General features: G+C 32.7%; 1 protein-coding gene and 1 pseudogene across 1 annotated transcript in view; one reads left to right on the top strand and one right to left on the bottom strand.

Annotated features, from left to right (window-relative positions):
• Window positions 1–1,778: 1,778 nt before the first annotated feature.
• On the bottom strand, window positions 1,779–4,984 carry LOC136851324 (cuticle protein 8-like; annotated as a pseudogene).
• An 891-nt stretch (window positions 4,985–5,875) lies between these two features.
• Window positions 5,876–19,361, top strand: part of LOC136855710 (cuticle protein 21-like) — an 81,449-nt gene continuing 67,963 nt past the window's right edge. Inside the window, exon 1 of the mRNA XM_067133034.1 lies at window positions 5,876–7,478. Within this exon, the coding sequence (XP_066989135.1) occupies window positions 7,443–7,478 (36 nt within the window). The 5' untranslated portion in view covers window positions 5,876–7,442. The remainder of the gene's footprint in view (window positions 7,479–19,361) is intronic.

Genomic DNA, 19,361 nt, shown 5'->3' with positions numbered 1-19,361 from the left:
TTAGTTACTTTAATACAATGAGAGCTTTCGAAAATAACGAACTACCACCCAAGTCTAAAGCATCTCTGTTTCCTCTAAGCAACTTTGATAAATTTATTCTAATACTATTTTATTCTGTTTTGCTCGAAGCTATGTATCACTTTACCACCAGGGGTCACAAAATCGCTTCTGAAGTACTACATGGTAATTTATGACTCCTGCATATCTGGAACGGCTTAAACAGCAAGTATGATATTGAAGGCTCAGATATAACTCTATGTTAATTAGAAGAAATTTGATATGCAGGTGAGGTTAAGTGTATTTATTAAACAAGGACGTTCTGTGATTGTATACATCGGCCAAGGCTGGACATCCACCACTAAAAAGTCTTGTCTTCCTAAAAAGTTCCAATTTTGGGTAAAATTTTCATAAAGATCTACATATAACGTTCTGCCTATTATGAAATTAAAATAACAAAATCATTGATAGTCTCCTTCAGCATTAGTGGCAAAGGTTAATAGTTCTACTCGCAATCAAACACAAATGGTAACTTAAATATGAAGTTCTACAGACCAGGATTTAAGTAACACGGCAAAATAAATTTGCGAATCCTGACTTCTTGAAACTTTCTTAAGGACCATTTAAAACGAATTCAGAAATGCCATTCTATGACTTGAAATATGTAGTTCTCTTGCAATATTGAGAACTTTGCACAGTCGGAAAAGTGAAACATTCTCAGATGAAACGGCAGGTTCGACAGTGGGCTTCTTTGAAAAGAATCCATCTTGCCACTAGGTAAAATGAGACGCAATCGGCAATTGAACACTTTTAACCACCCTACCCCCCGGGGTTTTAGCTTCCATTAAGTTTTCGCTGATCGTATAAATGTATCTATTCTTTTTCTGGATAATTCAGGTTCAATAAGAATATCAAACCATATTAGTAATATCCCTCAAATATAGTTTTTGGGTTTAGGTATCTTCTATATAACACATAACTCTGATTACCAATGGGATGTAAAATCAAAACCACATACTTTAATGCATTTTCATTAGGGATATAGCGCTACTCTCCATAGGGTAAAATCTCGGTTGACATTTCATTGCATCTTTAATATCAAATTTCTTATTTCGAGGAAACAAACTCTCTATAACCGCATGATTAATAGTTACTGTAATACATCTCTTAGGGATAAATGCAGGGAAAACCAGACGTTCTACCAAACTAATTTGCATTATGATAATTATTTGTTAAGTCAGATTTACTGATTAGTTTCCATGAAAATCCTTTCAGTAACTGAGGATTGCTTTTGAGCGTTGTTATGATGCTTCATACAGTTACTGATATATTACCTATCATTAGTCCAAATTAATAAAAAAATAACAGACAGAGGCAACATATATGTATATATATATATATATATATATATATATATATATATATATATATGTATATATATATATATATATATATATATATATATATATATATATATATATATATATATATATATCTCTTAATACAAAAATGATACATTATCTTTTTTTTGTACCATAAGACAATCTGGTTGAACTATGTAATTCTAACATACCCGTACAAGAGTTTAAGGTAATAAAGCAACTGTTAAATCTTAAGAATATTCTTTTTTATTTGTTTTTATGCATGGGGGTATAAATAAGGCTAATACGTGCATTTAAAGTTAACATACTTATTTACAGACATATCAGAAAGTCCTTCTTATTTACCAACAATCATTAACAATAAAATGACAACAAAACGAATCAGACCAATCATATCCCTTAAGAGTACCCAGGCTTAGGGGCAGGTTTGTATCCTCCGGGGGGCTGATACTGAGGGTACTGGGCCTCTCCTTGGTAGGAGACTTCGGCCACGTACCCAGAGTCGCCGTTGACGTAGTAAATGACCTTCTGCAGACGGCCGTCGGGAAGCTGCACGTAATAAGTTCCTTTGGTGTCGTGGCCGTCTCGAGCCTCCTGGTGTCGAAGTCGTTTCCTGAGTAGTCGTCCTTCACGGCGTAGTTGAAGTCGTACCGAGCTGGACCCTGGTTAATGGTTTAATAATAATAATAATAATAATAATAATAATAATAATAATAATAATAATAAAATTAAGAAAAAACACCTTTAATACAGGTTTTGTTAAACAAAATGGCAGTTTCAACAGCATTTATTTTATATAGTAAACGCTCAATTCGTCTTATTAATTGTTTTTCTTGCGCTGGAATGGTTGCAAGCAATTGACCAATATTCATACCCGGTGGTTTAGTGATGTGTAGGAGGTAGTTCTCGTTGAATGTCGACTAGTTTCGCCCTCCTCGTTAGGGCATCATTCGAGACAGGATCGAGAACTACCTCCTACACATCACTAAACCACCGGATATGAATATTGGTCAATTGCTTGCAACCATTCCAGCGCAAGAAAAACTATTAATAAGACGAATTGAGCGTTTACTATATAAAATAAATGCTGTTGAAACTGCCATTTTGTTTAATAATAATAATAATAATAATAATAATAATAATAATAATAATAATAATAATAATAATAATAATAATAATAATAATAATAAAGGTTCATATAACCATTGCTTTGCAGTTCAAATTTCAGAAGAGGGGATATTGTGTTAAGGAATTATTGATATCAGAAGAAATTAGATAAAAAAAAATATTGTAAAAATAATTTTCCTTACCGTTGGAGCTGGAGCATTATAAGAAGGTGAAGGTGTTCTGTGGGCCGGAGTTGGAGCTTTAGAAGGAGAGGGTGCTCCGTAAGCAGGAGCAGGAGCTCGATAAGAGGGTGGAGCATCAGCAAGGACAGAAGTGACTGCTAAAGCAGCCACGAGGATTGCCTGGAAATTTTAATTCAACAGGTTAATACCAAATAACTCGAGTAATGAAATGAATATCTGCTCATCTATACATCAGATTTTAAAGATGATTGGATATATTCACACACACACACACACACACACACACACACACACACACACACACATATATATATATATATATATATATATATATATATATATATATCTATTTATATATATATATATATATATATATATATATATATATATATATATATATATATATATATATATATATATATATATATATATATATACATGTACAACTGAATCACGAAAATATGGAACTCGATGAATATATGAATGAAGGCAATGCTACGAGGGGAAAGTGAAACGACGGAGTGGTGCAAGGCCTTTCGACTTACTGTTCTTTACTTAGTATACCATTGCTTTTATATATTTATTTATATATATATATATATATATATATATATATATATATATATATATATGTGTGTGTGTGTGTGTGTGTGTGTGTGTGTGTGTGTGTGTGTGAGTGTGTGTGTACGCGCGCGCGTGTGTGTGCACCAAAGGTAAAATATCTTTCTCACCTTCAGAGCCATGTCTGTGCAAACGGAAGAGATAACAGGAAGTGCTTCAGATGGAAGAAATCTGAGTTATTTATATGCCTTGGAAGCTCCCTTTGATCTGAGGGAACTGTGACGTCACAGGGGGGGGGGTTTAATTCATTAATCTGGAGCAATCTCTGCAAAGTGAAGAGAAAGATCTGGGCCTTGTATTTAGTCAGCAATCCATGTGTATAATTGAATGGTAGTTCGAAATGAGGTAAATTATTCATCTGTAAAAAGAATACAGATTGTGGTCTGAGAGAGAGAGAGAGAGAGAGAGAGAGAGAGAGAGAGAGAGAGAGAGAAAAGCACTTGAACGGTTCAGTATGTAGGTTATGATCAAGAAATCATCATCATGAGTAAGTTTTTATTTTACCAGTGCTTTTCTTTTCATTCCCTTTGTGTAATAATGTGGTTTTCTATACAGGAATTCCACGACTTCATATCATTAAAGTCTCTTAATCAGAAAAACGCACAATTTCTCGTGCTTAATTCTTTCTAAATCAGTGTTTTTGTAAACTTTTTGTATGCTTTTCATTATCCACGATGAGTGAATTATAAACACATCACCAGAAATAATAACATTATTTACTTGCCCTCTTCAGTTATTTTAAAATCATCGCAAAACTGCCATTAATGTCGTTGGACTTTCTCGAGAGTTAACGAAACCATAACGACTGGTAAAAGTCAAACACTTACATAACACGTTTTCGCGTTCTTGTCAGCAGGATTTTTCATATTCACCATTCTTTTTTTTATATTATGGAACCAGCAACGATGTATAACTTTATATAAAAGTTTACATAATCGTCAGATTATGTAACTGAAACTTTTTGTAGTACTTCCAAGTTCATTCGAGCACACCCATAACTAATGTACAATGGCAATACAGTTCTCAGTCAAAGTTGACCTACTACGCCTTTTTTCAGATTTTCCAGTAATTTATTAAGCGTATTTATGTACCCAAAACTTTACATTATCCCTAAAATCACATTCTTTTCTTATAAATGCTTTCTGAGTCAGAATGCCAGAGGATGAACTGCAATTACTCGTGAGGAATCCTTTGATATTTTTTGGAAAACTAACTTACGAACTGAGGGTTTTGGGCAAAAACGCCATAATATATTTTAGCTTATCCAAATGGAGTTCTCTTTTAAAGTGTTCAGATTCAGAAGGATTCTAAAACTCTGTCCTCGAATATTTTGTTTTTCTTTAATCAACAAAAATCTTGTGGCTTTCATTCTTCATTATTCGCAGTTTTTTTTTTTTATAATTGAGGCTCCCAGCGCTAAAACACGCACTCGCCACAAATTTGAGAAATGCATTGTATCGTACATCCGGATTCCCCTTCGTTTCCTCTTTCGAATGGTATAAGCGAGTGTATATTTTGATGATGAGAATAAGGTTCAATTTTGCGTTATATAAACATTGGTTTTCACCCGTAAGTACCGAGCCATGCAACTTGCCACGATGTATGGGACTAAACCCGGCACTCACCACTCACCCACACGTCAGCTGACTGCTCCAGCAGGGCTGCCAAGCGCATTCTTTCACAACATAAATACGTAATTTTTAACAAAATGTTTTCGTCTTATGTACTTTATTATTATAATTGAATTATCTTTATAAATTAATAATATTACTTATTTTTTAATAATAAAATAAAGAGAACTCATCTAATGCGCCTTTTGAAAACTCTCGAATTCGAGAACCTTTTTCACGCTAACACGGAGCGAGTGGCAGCCATTGCTCCTTCGTCTTGTAAACAAACATTCGAGTGTGGCGGGAGTGCAAAGCAGCTAAGATTCTCGTGACATTTTTCGTTATTTTGAAGTGATTATCAATGCCCAGTGTTTTTGCTATCGGCAATGTCTACTAATGGTCGTGATCAGATAGATAACCCTCAGCCTACAACATCGAGTGGTAATAGCCATGGTATCGGCTTTTTCTACCGTAACACGCCGAAGCGTGATGTTAGGCCAAGTAAGAAAAAAAAGTTTTCAGGTTACGAATCCGATAATGCATTAGCGGATGATAGTGAACTCGATCCTGATTACGTGTTACCACCTGAGAGTGCTAGCGTTAGTGAGAGTGAGGCCACACCAAAGGGGCCCAAAAAAGTAGTGGTAAAGAAGGATAGGTCTTTGGTGCGAAATGTTGAAGGTTGGGAGAAAAATGTGGCAAAGGCTAATAGAAATAGGGGGGAAGATTACGTAAGCTATGCCTCAACAAAGAAAAGGGTAGGCCTAAAGAAAATTGGGGCCCAGTGTAAAGATGGATGTTTCGAAAAAGTCAGTATGGAAAAAGTTCAAGTTATTCTTAATGAATTTTGGGCAGTTGGGAATTATGACAAGCAAAATGCTTATATCAGTGGCTGTATTAGTGAGACTACTTTTAAGAGAAAGTATACTAAGAATTCAAAAGCCATCTAAAGTTAAAACTTTTTGTACTGTTATGCATTCTGGTGTTTCTTACTCAGTGTGTAGGAAGGGTTTTATGGCTATGCATGGCCTATCTAGGGATAGGGTGGAATTGGTGGCCCGGAAAAAGGAGGCCTCAGTAACCAGTACTCCACCAAGTGATATGCGCGGCCGCAGGCCTAATAAACGTAAGATTGTTGGGCCAAAGTTAGACTGTGTCATCAGCATATTCAAAGTCTCCCGGTGACTACTAGTCACTACAGTAGGGTGAAAAACCCTCACCACCAGTACTTGATGGCTCATGAACATGACAAGTCTATTGTGATGCTGTACCAGCACTACAAGCAGCAGACGTGGTTGGAACACCCAGATGTGGAAATAGTTACAGAGTCTTTTTACAGGCACATCTTTACAACAGAATACAATATTGCATTTGAGCCACCAAAGAGGTATGTCTGCAACACTTGTACCCAAATTGGCAAACAGATCACAGAACTTAAGAGCAAGGGCAAAGACTGCACTACTCAGGAACAACAAATGGAAAGCCACAAAACAAAGGCCAAGGATGCAAAGGATCTTCTAAGGAAGCACGAGCTTGAAAAGATCCCAGGGTTGAGGGCCATAGCCATTGACCTCCAACAAACCCTGCCTTACCCAAAGCTGAATGCTAATAAGGTGTACTACCTGAGAAAACTGTGGTTATACAACTTTTGCGTTTATGACTGTGAAACTAAAGTTAGTAACATGTTCTTATGGGATGAAACCCAAGGAAATCGTGGTGCCATAGAGATTGGTTCTTGTATTTTGCAGTGGCTGGAGGAGGTCTACCATGAGGGTAGAGCTGATTTTCATGGTGAGTGGCCACTCTTATCTGCCTTGTGATCGGTCATTTGGAGTCCTTGAGAATTATTTCCGCCGACATCCAGAGATAGAGACTCCAGATTGTTATGCCCGCCTCATGAAAGAAGCCATGTCTGAGGACCGTATCAAGGTGCATCGTATGGACCAGACCTACTTAAGGACATCAAGATTCTGGAAAGTTATGTAACTAGGAGACCAATTGGTTTGTTTCAGAAGGCCTCCCAAATTGTCCTATCAGTCAAGGAGCATTCTTCATACAGGTTGAAGTATGGCTACAGTTTTGATGACAGTAACTCAGACGACATAGTCCCCTTAGAAAAGGGACGCATTGGACAACGAAGACCCAGAAAGACAGGAGACCTGACCTCAGTGCTGTTGTTCTACCCCAGAATTACCTGGTAGTTATTGCCTTGCAGTCCGCGAAGATAAAGGATTTGAAGAAATTACTGCCATTCATGTTTACACCAAACAGGTCTTTCCTTGAGGATCTCATCCAGCAACAGCAAGAGCTGGTCATGCCAGCAGAGGCTGGTGCAATGGGGCCAGGGCAGGAACAGCCTGATGACTGTGGCTTTGCGGATGAAAATGATTCCACAACCTGGGGGGATTATGAACCTATCAGGCTCAATTAATCTTCCTACCCTTGCCCCCCTGCCCCACATTGGACCCTCTGTTGACAACCACCTGTATTCTCAAGGATAATGGTTAACGGAATAAACTTCAATGTCCTACTACCTGCTCTTCACTTCGCGGCTGAATGTAAGTGTTAACATTCTTTTGCATGCCATGTTATTATCATTATCAGTCATACCATCAGTCATGTTCTTGGTCATTCCTGGGGTATTAATGATACAAATAAACAACAATCATGTGCTTTTATAAGGGTCTTATAGCAATAATCCGTATTTTTGTAAACTTTAGCATTAATGATTTTGTTCATCAATGATGTGATCAATCATACTTCACGCAATCAGTAATACCATCAATCATGTTCTTGGTCATTCCTTGGGTATTAATAATACAAATAAACAATAATCATGTGCTTTTATAAGGGTCTTATAGCAATAATCCGTACTTTTGTAAACTTTAGCATTAATTTTGTTCATCAATCATGCGATCAATCATACTTCACCCAATCAGTCATACCATCAATCATGTTCTTGGTCATTCCTGGGGTATTAATAATAAAAAATAAACAATAATCATGTGCTTTTATAGGGTCTTATAGCAATAATCCGTACTTTTGTAAACTTTAGCTCTAATTTTGTTCATCAATCATGGATCAATCATACTTCATGCAATTAGTCATACCATCAGTCATGTTCTTGGTCATTCCTGGGGTATTAATAATAAAAAATAAACAATAACCATGTGCTTTTATAAGGGTCTTATAGCAATAATCCATACTTTTGTAAGCTTTAGCATTAATTTTGTTCATCAATCATGCGATCAATCATACTTCATGCAATCAGTCATACCATCAATCATGTTCTTGGTCATTCCTTGAGTATTAATGATACAAATAAACAATAATCATGTGCTTTTATAAGGGTCGTATAGCAATAATCCGTACTTTTGTAAACTGTAGCATTAATTTTGTTCATCCATCATGCGGTCAATCATACTTCAAGCAATCAGTCAGACCATCAATCATGTTCTTGGTCATTCCTTGGGTATTAATAATACAAATAAACAATAATCATGTGGTTTTATAAGGGTCTTATAGCAATAATCCGTACTTTTGTAAATTTTAACATTAATTTTGTTCATCAATCATGCAGTCAATCATACTTCAAGCAATCAGTCATACCATCAATCATGTTCTTAGTCATTCCTGGGGTATTAATAATAAAAAATAAACAATAACATGTGCTTTTATAAGGGTCTTATAGCAATAATCCGTACTTTTGTAGGCTTTAGCATTAATTTTGTTCATCAATTAGGCGATCAATCATACTTTATGCAATCAGTCATACCATCAATCATGTTCTTGGTCATTCCTTGAGTATTAATGATACAAATAAACAATAATCATGTGCTTTTATAAGGGTCTTATAGCAATAATCCGTACTTTTGTAAACTGTAGCATTAATTTTGTTCATCCATCATGCGGTCAATCATACTTCAAGCAATCAGTCAGACCATCAATCATGTTCTTGGTCATTCCTGGGGTATTAATAATACAAATAAACAATAACATGTGCTTTTATAAGGGTCTTATAGCAATAATCCATACTTTTGTAAATTTTAACATTAATTTTGTTCATCAATCATGCAATCAATCATACTTCACGCAATCAGTCATACCATCAATCATGTTCTTGGTCATTCCTTGGGTATTAATAATACAAATAAACAATAATCATGTGCTTCTATAAGGGTCTTACAGCAATAATACGTACTTTTGTAAACTTCAGCATTAATTTTGTTCATCAATTTTACAGTCAATCATACAATCAATCAGTCAATCAAATTGTGCAGTCTAATTTTTTTCATATATAACATCATATTTTTGGGGGTCCTAAACATTCCAAAAATTCAAACCTGAAGAAAATATCTTGAGAAATAAAAGAGTTAAGGCCTTTTTAAATTTAAAATTTAAAGGCCTTTTTTCTTTAATAACAAAAAATGTGGGCTTTAATGCGGGTTTTAAAAGCGCTGGACGCCTCATTTAATTGCTGTCCATGGTTGTTCTGTTTATGTTCGATGTAGATGTACCTAAGTCATAGATGATTTTTCAAAGTAAATGGAATTATCTGAAAAAAGATTCCAGATAGCCAGATATTTTAATAAGATGAAAATTTACTAATTTACATATCAGGTGATCTGCAGCTAATGTCAAGGTCACCTGATGTTATATAATACCATTTCTTAACAGTTTCGATGAAGGCTTTTTTGTCATTTTTGTTTTTCAAAGTCATTAAAAATCTACTTCGTGTCTTTCTCTGTTTAGATATAAATTGTTTCCCTCCAAAATTTCCACTTTTATCTGATTTCTTTTAGGCATTTACCTCAAAGGAAAGTCATGCCAGTGGCTATATTCCCAAAAACCTTTATTTTTATTCAAGAAATGGACTAAATAGATGCATAATCAACAGTAACTTTTCATAAAAACTCTATTTTAAAATATTTATGACATCTTGGTGGGATTTTTCAGTTTAGTTATATTTTGATAAATATTTGATATAACTAGTATCTCAATGTATTAATAATGTTATGCATTTCAATAAAATTTCGCATATAATGTATCAGCAGAGCTTACCAAATAATTATTGATTTTATAGATTAATATCTGTATTTTTATTAATCTAGTTCAGTTTTATTGTAATAAATCAAAACACGACGACAAATTAAATTTGAAATTTTAATTAAACTAATATCTAATTTCAATCAATTGTTTTTATCAAAAGATACGTTCTTCATATATATTTTTAAGCCGAATTCAGATATTGCAAGTTTATTCCATGAAATATCAATTATTTTTGCAATACTGAGAACCTTGCATTTTGGGATCGTAGTAAAGTCAAATTTACACAAGTTCAGAGGAAATGACAGGTTCTTCTCAGCTGTCTTCTTTTAAAAGAATCCATCTTGATATTTGCAGCCGAGGTGATTGTCTGACATTTGTTCTTATGTGAACTGACATTTACAAAAGTCTTTAGCTTTCAGTATATGTTGTCCATTTTCGGTACAACTCATAGGGGGTTTATTTCCAGGACTGGGTTACTTTCCATGTTAAAAAAGCATTTCAATATCATTTCCTTTCATTGTAGGATAGGGGCTCCATACAGATTCAATAAAATCTAAAACCATATTTGGTAAGATATCTACCAATATTAATTTTGAAGCTTAAGGTTTTTTTTTATAAAAGTTTGATTAGGAATGGGATGAATATCACACCAGGTATCATGTTTTAAGATTTCATTCTGGATATTATGAATCTTGTTAATAGTAATATATCAGTCATAAAGAAAATTGACTTTACATCTTTAATGATTTTTATTACAAAGAAATAAATTTCTAAAACTGTTAATGAATTGTCATTATAAAATTTCTTAGGAATAAAAGCAGTCAGGAAAAGGAAAAACAAGTGACTACTTGAAATTTCATATGTTTTTATCTGTATAAATAACTTGAAATCAGAATTTATTAGAATGTTAGTTAGATCTTTAAAATACAGATATTTCATCATACTAAGACATGCGTTATTAAAATATCTTTCCCAAAAGTTAAGTAGGCATTCATTGGATGTTGTCATGAACTTCATAGGGTGTTTCAAAGCTGAGTTGCTTATTAAACTCAGAATGATTTCATGACCTCAGATATTGCTTATCATAAATCAATTTCATTCAAGATAATGTTATGTTAAAATGGATAATATCATTTAGTATTTTGTACACAAATTAGGTACAGACAAGTAGTCATTTCTGCACAATCACAAAGGTTTTAGATGGAAACAAGTCTTTTGCAGCATCAAAAACTCTGTTGAGGAGATTTGTATATTCAAGCAATTATAAGACCAATAGAAAGAAATGAAAACCCATTTAATACCTGCAGAAGAATAACAATAATATCAACAAACAAGTAGCAACCAAACCAATCATTTCAACTAAAGGCGTAAAGCAGGCTTAGGGGCAGGTTTGTTTCCTCCGGAGGGATTGATACTAAAGGGTTACTGAGCCTCTCCTGGTAGGAGACTCGGCCAGACCCAAGTCCTGAAAACATTGTTGACCTTCATCAGACGGCAAGTCATCAGGAAAATACCAACGAAATCAATTCCTGGTGAAGATATCCATCTTGCCTCCTGGTGTCCGAAGTCGTTTCCTAAAGAAGTCGTCCTTCACGGGGTAGTTGAAGTCAATATGAGCTGGACCCTGCTTTATTTGTTTAATGATAATAATAATGACTAAAACAATAATAATAATAATAATAATAATAATAATAATAAACTGAGGATCAAGGTTCATATAAACTTTGCTTTGTAGTTTAAATTTCAGAAGAATGGATGTTGTTCATAAATGAAGAAATTATTGATATCAGGAGAAATTAGATAAAAAAAATATAATCAGTTTCTTGTCAAAACTAATTTTTGTTTACTCTTATGGAGTTGAAATGTTATAAAAGGTGAAGGTGTTCTGTAGGCAGGAGTTGGAGCTTTAGAAGGAGAAGGGTGCTCCGTAATCAAGGAGCAGGAGCTCGATAAGAGGGTGGAGCATCAGCATGGACAGAGGTGACTGCTAAAGCAGCCAAACGAGGATTGCCTGGAAATATTAATTCATCCAAGGTTAATTATCTAAAAAGATCGTGCAATGAGATCAATATCTTTGTAATTTCAGAGGTCCAGATGAATATAATTTTAGAAGATTGTCTGCTGGATTATATTTAAATTCCAGAACTGAATTCTGATGTAGAAGAAGCAGACCTACGATGCATTATTTATGCACTTCATGCAGTTCAACAAGGATGTAACCAACTTATAATCCTTTCATCTATATGATGTCTTAATTTTGTTCTTGCATTATATGGAATGAGCTTCATTATCATAGGATGCAGTGAAAAATTAAAACTGGATCTGGGAATTCAGTAAATAAAATACTGCCATTCATACACTGACTGTGCTCAGCTAGAGGGAACTATGCCAAGTGTTCACCTGCAGTGCATTCCCTGACTGGCTGTATACAAGCAAATTTGGGACTAAATTTGCTGCTCATAAAGAACATCCAGAAATGTATTTAAAAGAATTTGGAACTAAAAATAATTTTGAAAGTCACAGTTATTATGGCTGAAGAGTATTTGACAAGAGTACTGAAGAGGCAACAATCTGTAAAACAGCAGATCAGAGAAACTATATGTATCATCATTCCAAGAGGTCATGTTTTAGAACCTACCAATAGCTATGCAACAATACAATATAAAAAGAGCATAGTTTACCACATATCACATGATTTGTTTTATCTAAACCTAAATGGGAGCCCCTTGATCCTATGTTATATGGTTATAAAGTAGCTGATGATCTTTAATTGCCAACTGATGGAAAGAAACCAGTACCTGAGAATTCACTGTGATGTGCAGTTGTACAAAATGTGGAACATATCACTGTCCTTACCTTCAGAGCCATTTTGTAAATGAGAAAGTGTCTTAGTTGTAAGTGATGAAACATGTAGCAATCCTTTAGGTTGCAGTATGGAATGAGAATCTTTTAAAAGCACAATCTGAGAAGCAAGTACTGTCATTCGTCCATAAGAACTTATGTAAATTTGACTTTTACGACTGCAAGTTAACCTTAGATTTTTTTTATCCATGAAAATAAATACAGAAATGGGATTTTAAAAATACATAAATTATTCATTATTAAATCAGGTGTTTTTGTTTTAGAATTTATCTTTTGATATTAAAACTATTGAAGATGAGATGTTTAAAACAGTTTCATTCAAAAATAATACTTCATTATTTGCAATGTCTTTAGTTATTTTAATACTAAAGTCATCATCAAAGGTTAATAAAATTCGTTGCTTTATCCAGAACTTATAAATCAATAATTATTTTGTAAAATTGTTTAAACAGATTTATATATTTTTATAATTTTATTGACAGCAGAATTTTTCATCATTTACTTTATCATTCAAATATTAATCCGGCAACGATGATAAATGCCTTTAGATGAAAAATGGCATAAACACATGGGCATTTTAAAAATAAAATTTTTACTGAAAACCCTTACAAGTTATTTTAAAATCTGTGTGTTTAGAAAGTAATAAAACTTATTATTTGAATAATATAACAGTTGCATGTGTTGATTATTGTCAATATCAGCCTTCATTCTTTAATATTTTTGATTTTTGCCATTTTTCCTTATTTGTATGTCCAAATCATCAGCTTTATATATTTCTGGTGACATTTTTCTTTTCTTATAATATAGCCCTAAAAGTTAAAGATTTATATACCATTGGAAAGAGCTCATTGAAGGAAATTTTGAGTGGAATGAGCCTTTGATATTTTTGGAAAACTAATATTACAAATGTCAGGGTACCCAGAGTTTAAAAATCCCATAATATATTTTAGCTTATCCAAATTAAGTCCTAAATTTTTAAAGTGTTCCAGGATTCAGAAGGACTCTAAAATTCTGATTTTTCGAATATCAAGTTTTTCTTTAAATAACAAAAATCTTTTTTTTTATTTTTCATTATTCACGGGAACCACAGTTTTTTATAATTAATGTTACCGTTGTTCTGTTTATGTTTGAGGTAATAGAAGTCACAGATGATTTTGAAGTAAATGGAATCAGATTTAATTATGAGAATTTCCAGATATTTTAATAAGATCGAACAGCTACCCTCGACTTTTACAGCAAGGTGTCTGCAGCTAAGGTCAAGGTCACTTGATGTTATACAATACCATTTCATACCAGTTTCGATGCTAATTTTTTGTTATTTTTGTTTTTCAAAGTCATTAAAAACTACTTCGTGTCTTCCTCTCTGTTTAGATATAATGTTGTTTTCTCCACCCTCTTTCCACTTTTATCTATTTCTTTTAGGCATTTGCTAAAGAAAGTCATGCCAGTGGCTCACCCTCCCAAAAATTTTTATTTTTTTGAGAGAAATGGAATAAATAGATGCATAATCATCCAAGGTATCAGCTCTACTAGCTATATTATGACAGGTTGGTGGGAATTTTCAGTTTAGTTATATTTTGATAAATATTATATAACTAGTATCTCAATATATTAATAATGTTATGCATTTCGCCAACACAGATTTCGCATAATGTATCAGCAGAGCTTACCAAGGGAAGCATATGGATTAATATCTGTATTTTTATTAATTAGTTCAGTTTCCATTGTAATAAATCAAAACACGACGACAAATTAAATTTGAAATTTACGAACGTATCTAATTGCGAATCTTGACTTTCTGAAACGTTCTTCATGACTATTTAAGCCGAATTCTGATATGCAAGTATATTCCATGAAATATCCAATTCATTTTGCAATACTGAGAACCTTGCATTTTCGGATATAGTAAAAGTTCCTCAGAGGAAACGGCAGGTTCAACAGCTGTCTTCTTTGAAAAGAATCCATCTTGACATTTGTTAAACGAGGTGAAGTCTGACTTTGTTCTTATGTGAACTGTAAGTCTTTAGCTTTCATAAAGTTGTCCTTTTTCGGTTCATAGGGGTTTATTTCCATGAACTGTGGATTACCTATGGCAAGAAAAAAGCATTTCAATATCATTTCCTTTCATTGTTAGGAGTACGCTCCATACAGATTCAATAAGAATCTAAAACCATATTTGGTAAGATATCTACCAATATTAATATTCGAATTAAGGTTTCTTTTTTATACAAGTTTGATTAGCAACGGGATGGAATATCACACACCATGTAGCTTATATTACGAGATTTCATTCTGGATATTATGAATCTTGTTATATAGTAATATATCGGTCGTAAAGAAAATCAGCTTTATATCTTTAATGATTTTGTATTACAAAGAAATAAACTGTCTAAAACTAATTAATGAATTTTCATTATAACATCTCTTAGGAATAAAAGCAGGGAAAAAACAAGTGACTAGTTGAAAATTCATATGTTATTTATCTGGTAAATAACTTGAAATCATAAATTAATATTAGAATGTTAGTTAGATCTTAAAATAGAGATATTTCATCATACTAATCTGCGTTATTAATAGATATCTTTCCCAAAAGTTAAGTAGCCTATTGCACTTGGAGGTTGTCATGATTCTTCATACAGTAATTGAGTTGCTTATTAAAACATGTAATGATTTCAGTGCTTATCTTATCATAGTCTAAATTCATCCCAAAGAATTCTAGATATGAGGTATACTATTTATAATTACTTATACACTGTATATTTCTGTACATATTTGATTTACTACTAGTTTAACTGTCCATACAAAGGTTTGAGGTAAAACAAGAACTGTTAATTCTTATAAAATCTTTTTATTTGTTTTATACATCGACATATAAATAAGACTAATACGTGCATTTAAATTTAACATATTTATTTACAGACGTATCAACAGTTGTTAACAATAATTACAACAACGAACAAAACCAATCATTTCCGTTGGGCATATCCAGGCTTAGGGGCAGGCTTGTATCCTCCGGAGGGCTGATACTGAGGGTACTGAGCCTCTCCTTGGTAGGAGACTTCGGCCACGTACCCATAGTCGCTGTTGACGTAGTAAGTGACCTTCTGCAGACGGCCGTCGTCGGGAAGCTGCACGTAATAAGTTCCTTGGTGTCGTAGCCATCTCGAGCCTCCTGGTGTCCGAAGTCGTTTCCTGAGTCAATAGTCGTCCTTCACGGCGTAGTTGAAGTCGTACCGAGCTGGACCCTGGTTAAATAATAATAATAATAATAATAATAATAATAATAATAATAATAATAATAATAATAATAATAATAATAAGATAATAATAATGTTCATATAAACTTTCTTTGTAGTTTAAATTTCAGAAGATGGGATGTTGTGTTAAGAGAGAAATTATTGATATCAGGAGAATTAGATAAAAAAATATTTTTTTTTTTTGTAAAACTAATTTTTTTTCCCTACCGCTGGAGCTGGAGCATTATAAGAAGGTGAAGGTGTTCTGTAGGCAGGAGTTGGAGCTTTAGAGGGAGAGGGTGCTCCGTAGGCAGGAGCAGGAGCTCGATAAGTGGGTGGAGCATCAGCAAGGACAGAAGTGACTGCTAAAGCAGCCACGAGGATTGCCTGGAAATATTAATTGCAGGTTAATACTAAAAAGATTAATGAAATCAATATCTGTTTATCTATATATCAGATTTTAAAGATATTTGGATATATTTAAAATTATTTACACTACACACACATATATATATGTATTGTAGATATATATATAATATATATATATATATATATATATATATATATATATATATATATATATATATATATATAATATATATATATATACATATGTATGTATGTATGTATTTTATAATATATAAATTAGAATTAAAATAAATTGATCATAATAATAAGTTTTTCAATGCTGTTATTATGATCTCCACACACATTGTCCTTTATATTAGTATATAATATATATTTATATATATATATATATATATATATATATATATATATATATATATATATATATAGAATATAAAATATAGTTATATATATGACAATAAAACCTCATTATGTAGAAGGGGAACTAAACAAGAGGTAAAATATTTCTCACCTTCAGAGCCATGTCTGTGTATATAAAAGAGATAACAGCAAGTATATACATATGAAAGAAATCTGAGTTATTTATATGTCTGGGGAGCATATATATATACCTAGGGAACTATACGTCATAGGGTGATATAATTTATTATTATATGGAGCAATCTCTGCAAATGAAGAGAAAGATCTTGATTTTGAATTTAGTATTTATAATATATGTCTACAATTGAATGGTAGTTTGAAATGAAGTAAAATATTCATCTACTTATATAAACAAAATACAGATTGTGGATTTGAGAGAGAGAGAGAGAGAGAGAGAGAGAGAGAGAGAGAGAGAGAGAGAGAGAGAGAGAGAGAGAGATGAGCTTGAACGGTTCAGTATGTAGGTTTTGATCAAGAAATCATCATTATAATGAGTTATTTATTTTACCAGTACTTTTCTTTTCATTTCGTTTCTGTTAATTGGTTTTCATAAACAAGAGTTCCAAAGTGATTTTATTTGATTAAAGTCTCTTAATCAGAAAAGCACACACTTTTTCATGCTTAATTCTTTCTAAATCAGTGTTTTTGTAAACTTTTCATATGCTTTTCATTATTCACGAAGACTGATTATAAACATATCAACAGAAAAATAACATTACTTTAGGCCCTCTTTGGTTATTTTAAAATCATCGCAAAACTGTCATTAATGTATCGTTGGTAACTTCTTTTTGAGACTTAAAGAAACCATAACGTTTGGTAATGTGGTTTTAAACAGACTTACATAACATATTATTAAAGTTTTTAAACAGAAAAAGCACAATTTTTCATTTTCTTCATCTTTTTTTTATATGCTTATGGAACCAGCAATGACTTATAAACATTTATCATTTGAAAGTCTTGCATAATCATCAGCCTGATAGTTATTTGAAACTTTCATGAGGAAAACTACTATCAAATGTTTTAACTCGAAAGGTACCTAAAACCCATAACTAATGTATAATGACAAACAGACTTCTCAATTTAACGTTACGATTCGCGTTCAAAGTTTTTTCTATTTTCATATTTATTCATTTTTTTATTTGTATGTCCAAAACCAGACATTATCCGTAAAATCACCTTCTTTTCTTATAAATGTTTTTCTGATTCAGAATGCCAGTGGATGAGCTGCAATTACTGTCAGGAATCCTTTGATTTTTTTGGAAAACTTTTTTAAACTGAGGGCTTAGTGTAAAAATCCCATAATATATTTTAGCTTATCCAAATGGAGTTCTCTTTTAAAGTGTTCAGATTCAGAAGGACTCTAAAACTCTGTTTTCGAATACTTTGTTTTTCTTTAAATAACAAAAATCTTGTGGCTTTTATTCTTCATTATTCACAGTTTTTTTTTTTTTATAAATAATGTTGACTTTGTTCTGTTTATGTTTGAGGTAATAGAAGTCACAGATGATTTTGAAGTAAATGGAATCAGATTTAATTATGAGAATTTCCAGATATTTTAATAAGATCGAACAGCTACCCTCGACTTTTACAGCAAGGTATCTGCAGCTAATGTCAAGGTCACTTGATGTTATACAATAATATTTCATTCCAGTTTCGATGCTAATTTTTTGTTATTTTTGTTTTTCAAAGTCATTAAAAACTACTTTGTGTCTTCCTCTTTGTTTAGATATAAGTTGTTTCCTCCACCCTCTTTCCACTTTTATCAATTTTTTTTAGGCATTTGCTAAAGAAAGTCATGTCATTTGCTCACCCTCCCAACAACCTTTATTTTTTTGAGAGAAATGGACTAAATAGATGCATAATCATCTAAGGTATCAGCTCTATTAGCTATATTATGTCAGGCTGCTGGGAATTTTCAGTTTAGTTATCTTTTAATAAATATTCTATAACTAGAATCTCAGTGTATTAATAATGTTATGTATTTCGCCAACCCAGTTTTCGCATAATGTATCAGTAGAGCTTACCAAGGGAAGCATATAGATTAATATCTGTATTTTTATTAATCCGTTGAGTTTCCATTGTATTAAATCAAAACACAGCAGCGAATTAAATTTGACATTTTAAGAACGTATCTAATTGCGAATCTTGACTTTCTGAAACGTTCTTCATGACTATTTAAGCCGAATTCAGATATACAAGTATATTCCATGAAATATCCAATTAATTTTGCAATACTGAGAACCTTGCAAATTAGTAAATGTTCCTCAGAGAAACGGCAGGTTCAACAGCTGTCTTCTTTGAAAAGAATCCATCTTGACATTTGTTAAATGAGGTGAAGTCTGACTTTGTTCTTATGTGAACTGTAAGTCTTTAGCTTTCATAAAGTTGTCGTTTTTCGTAGATCATAGGGTTTATTTTCATAAACTGTGGATTACCTATGGTAAAAGAAAAAGCATTTCAATATCATTTGGTTTCATTTTCATTGTCTTAAGCTCCATACAGATT

Source organism: Macrobrachium rosenbergii, chromosome 3 (genome assembly GCF_040412425.1).
Source record: "Macrobrachium rosenbergii isolate ZJJX-2024 chromosome 3, ASM4041242v1, whole genome shotgun sequence".
In the NCBI taxonomy this organism is placed as follows: Eukaryota; Metazoa; Arthropoda; class Malacostraca; order Decapoda; family Palaemonidae; genus Macrobrachium; species Macrobrachium rosenbergii.
This window is presented reverse-complemented; position numbering and strand designations above follow the sequence as displayed.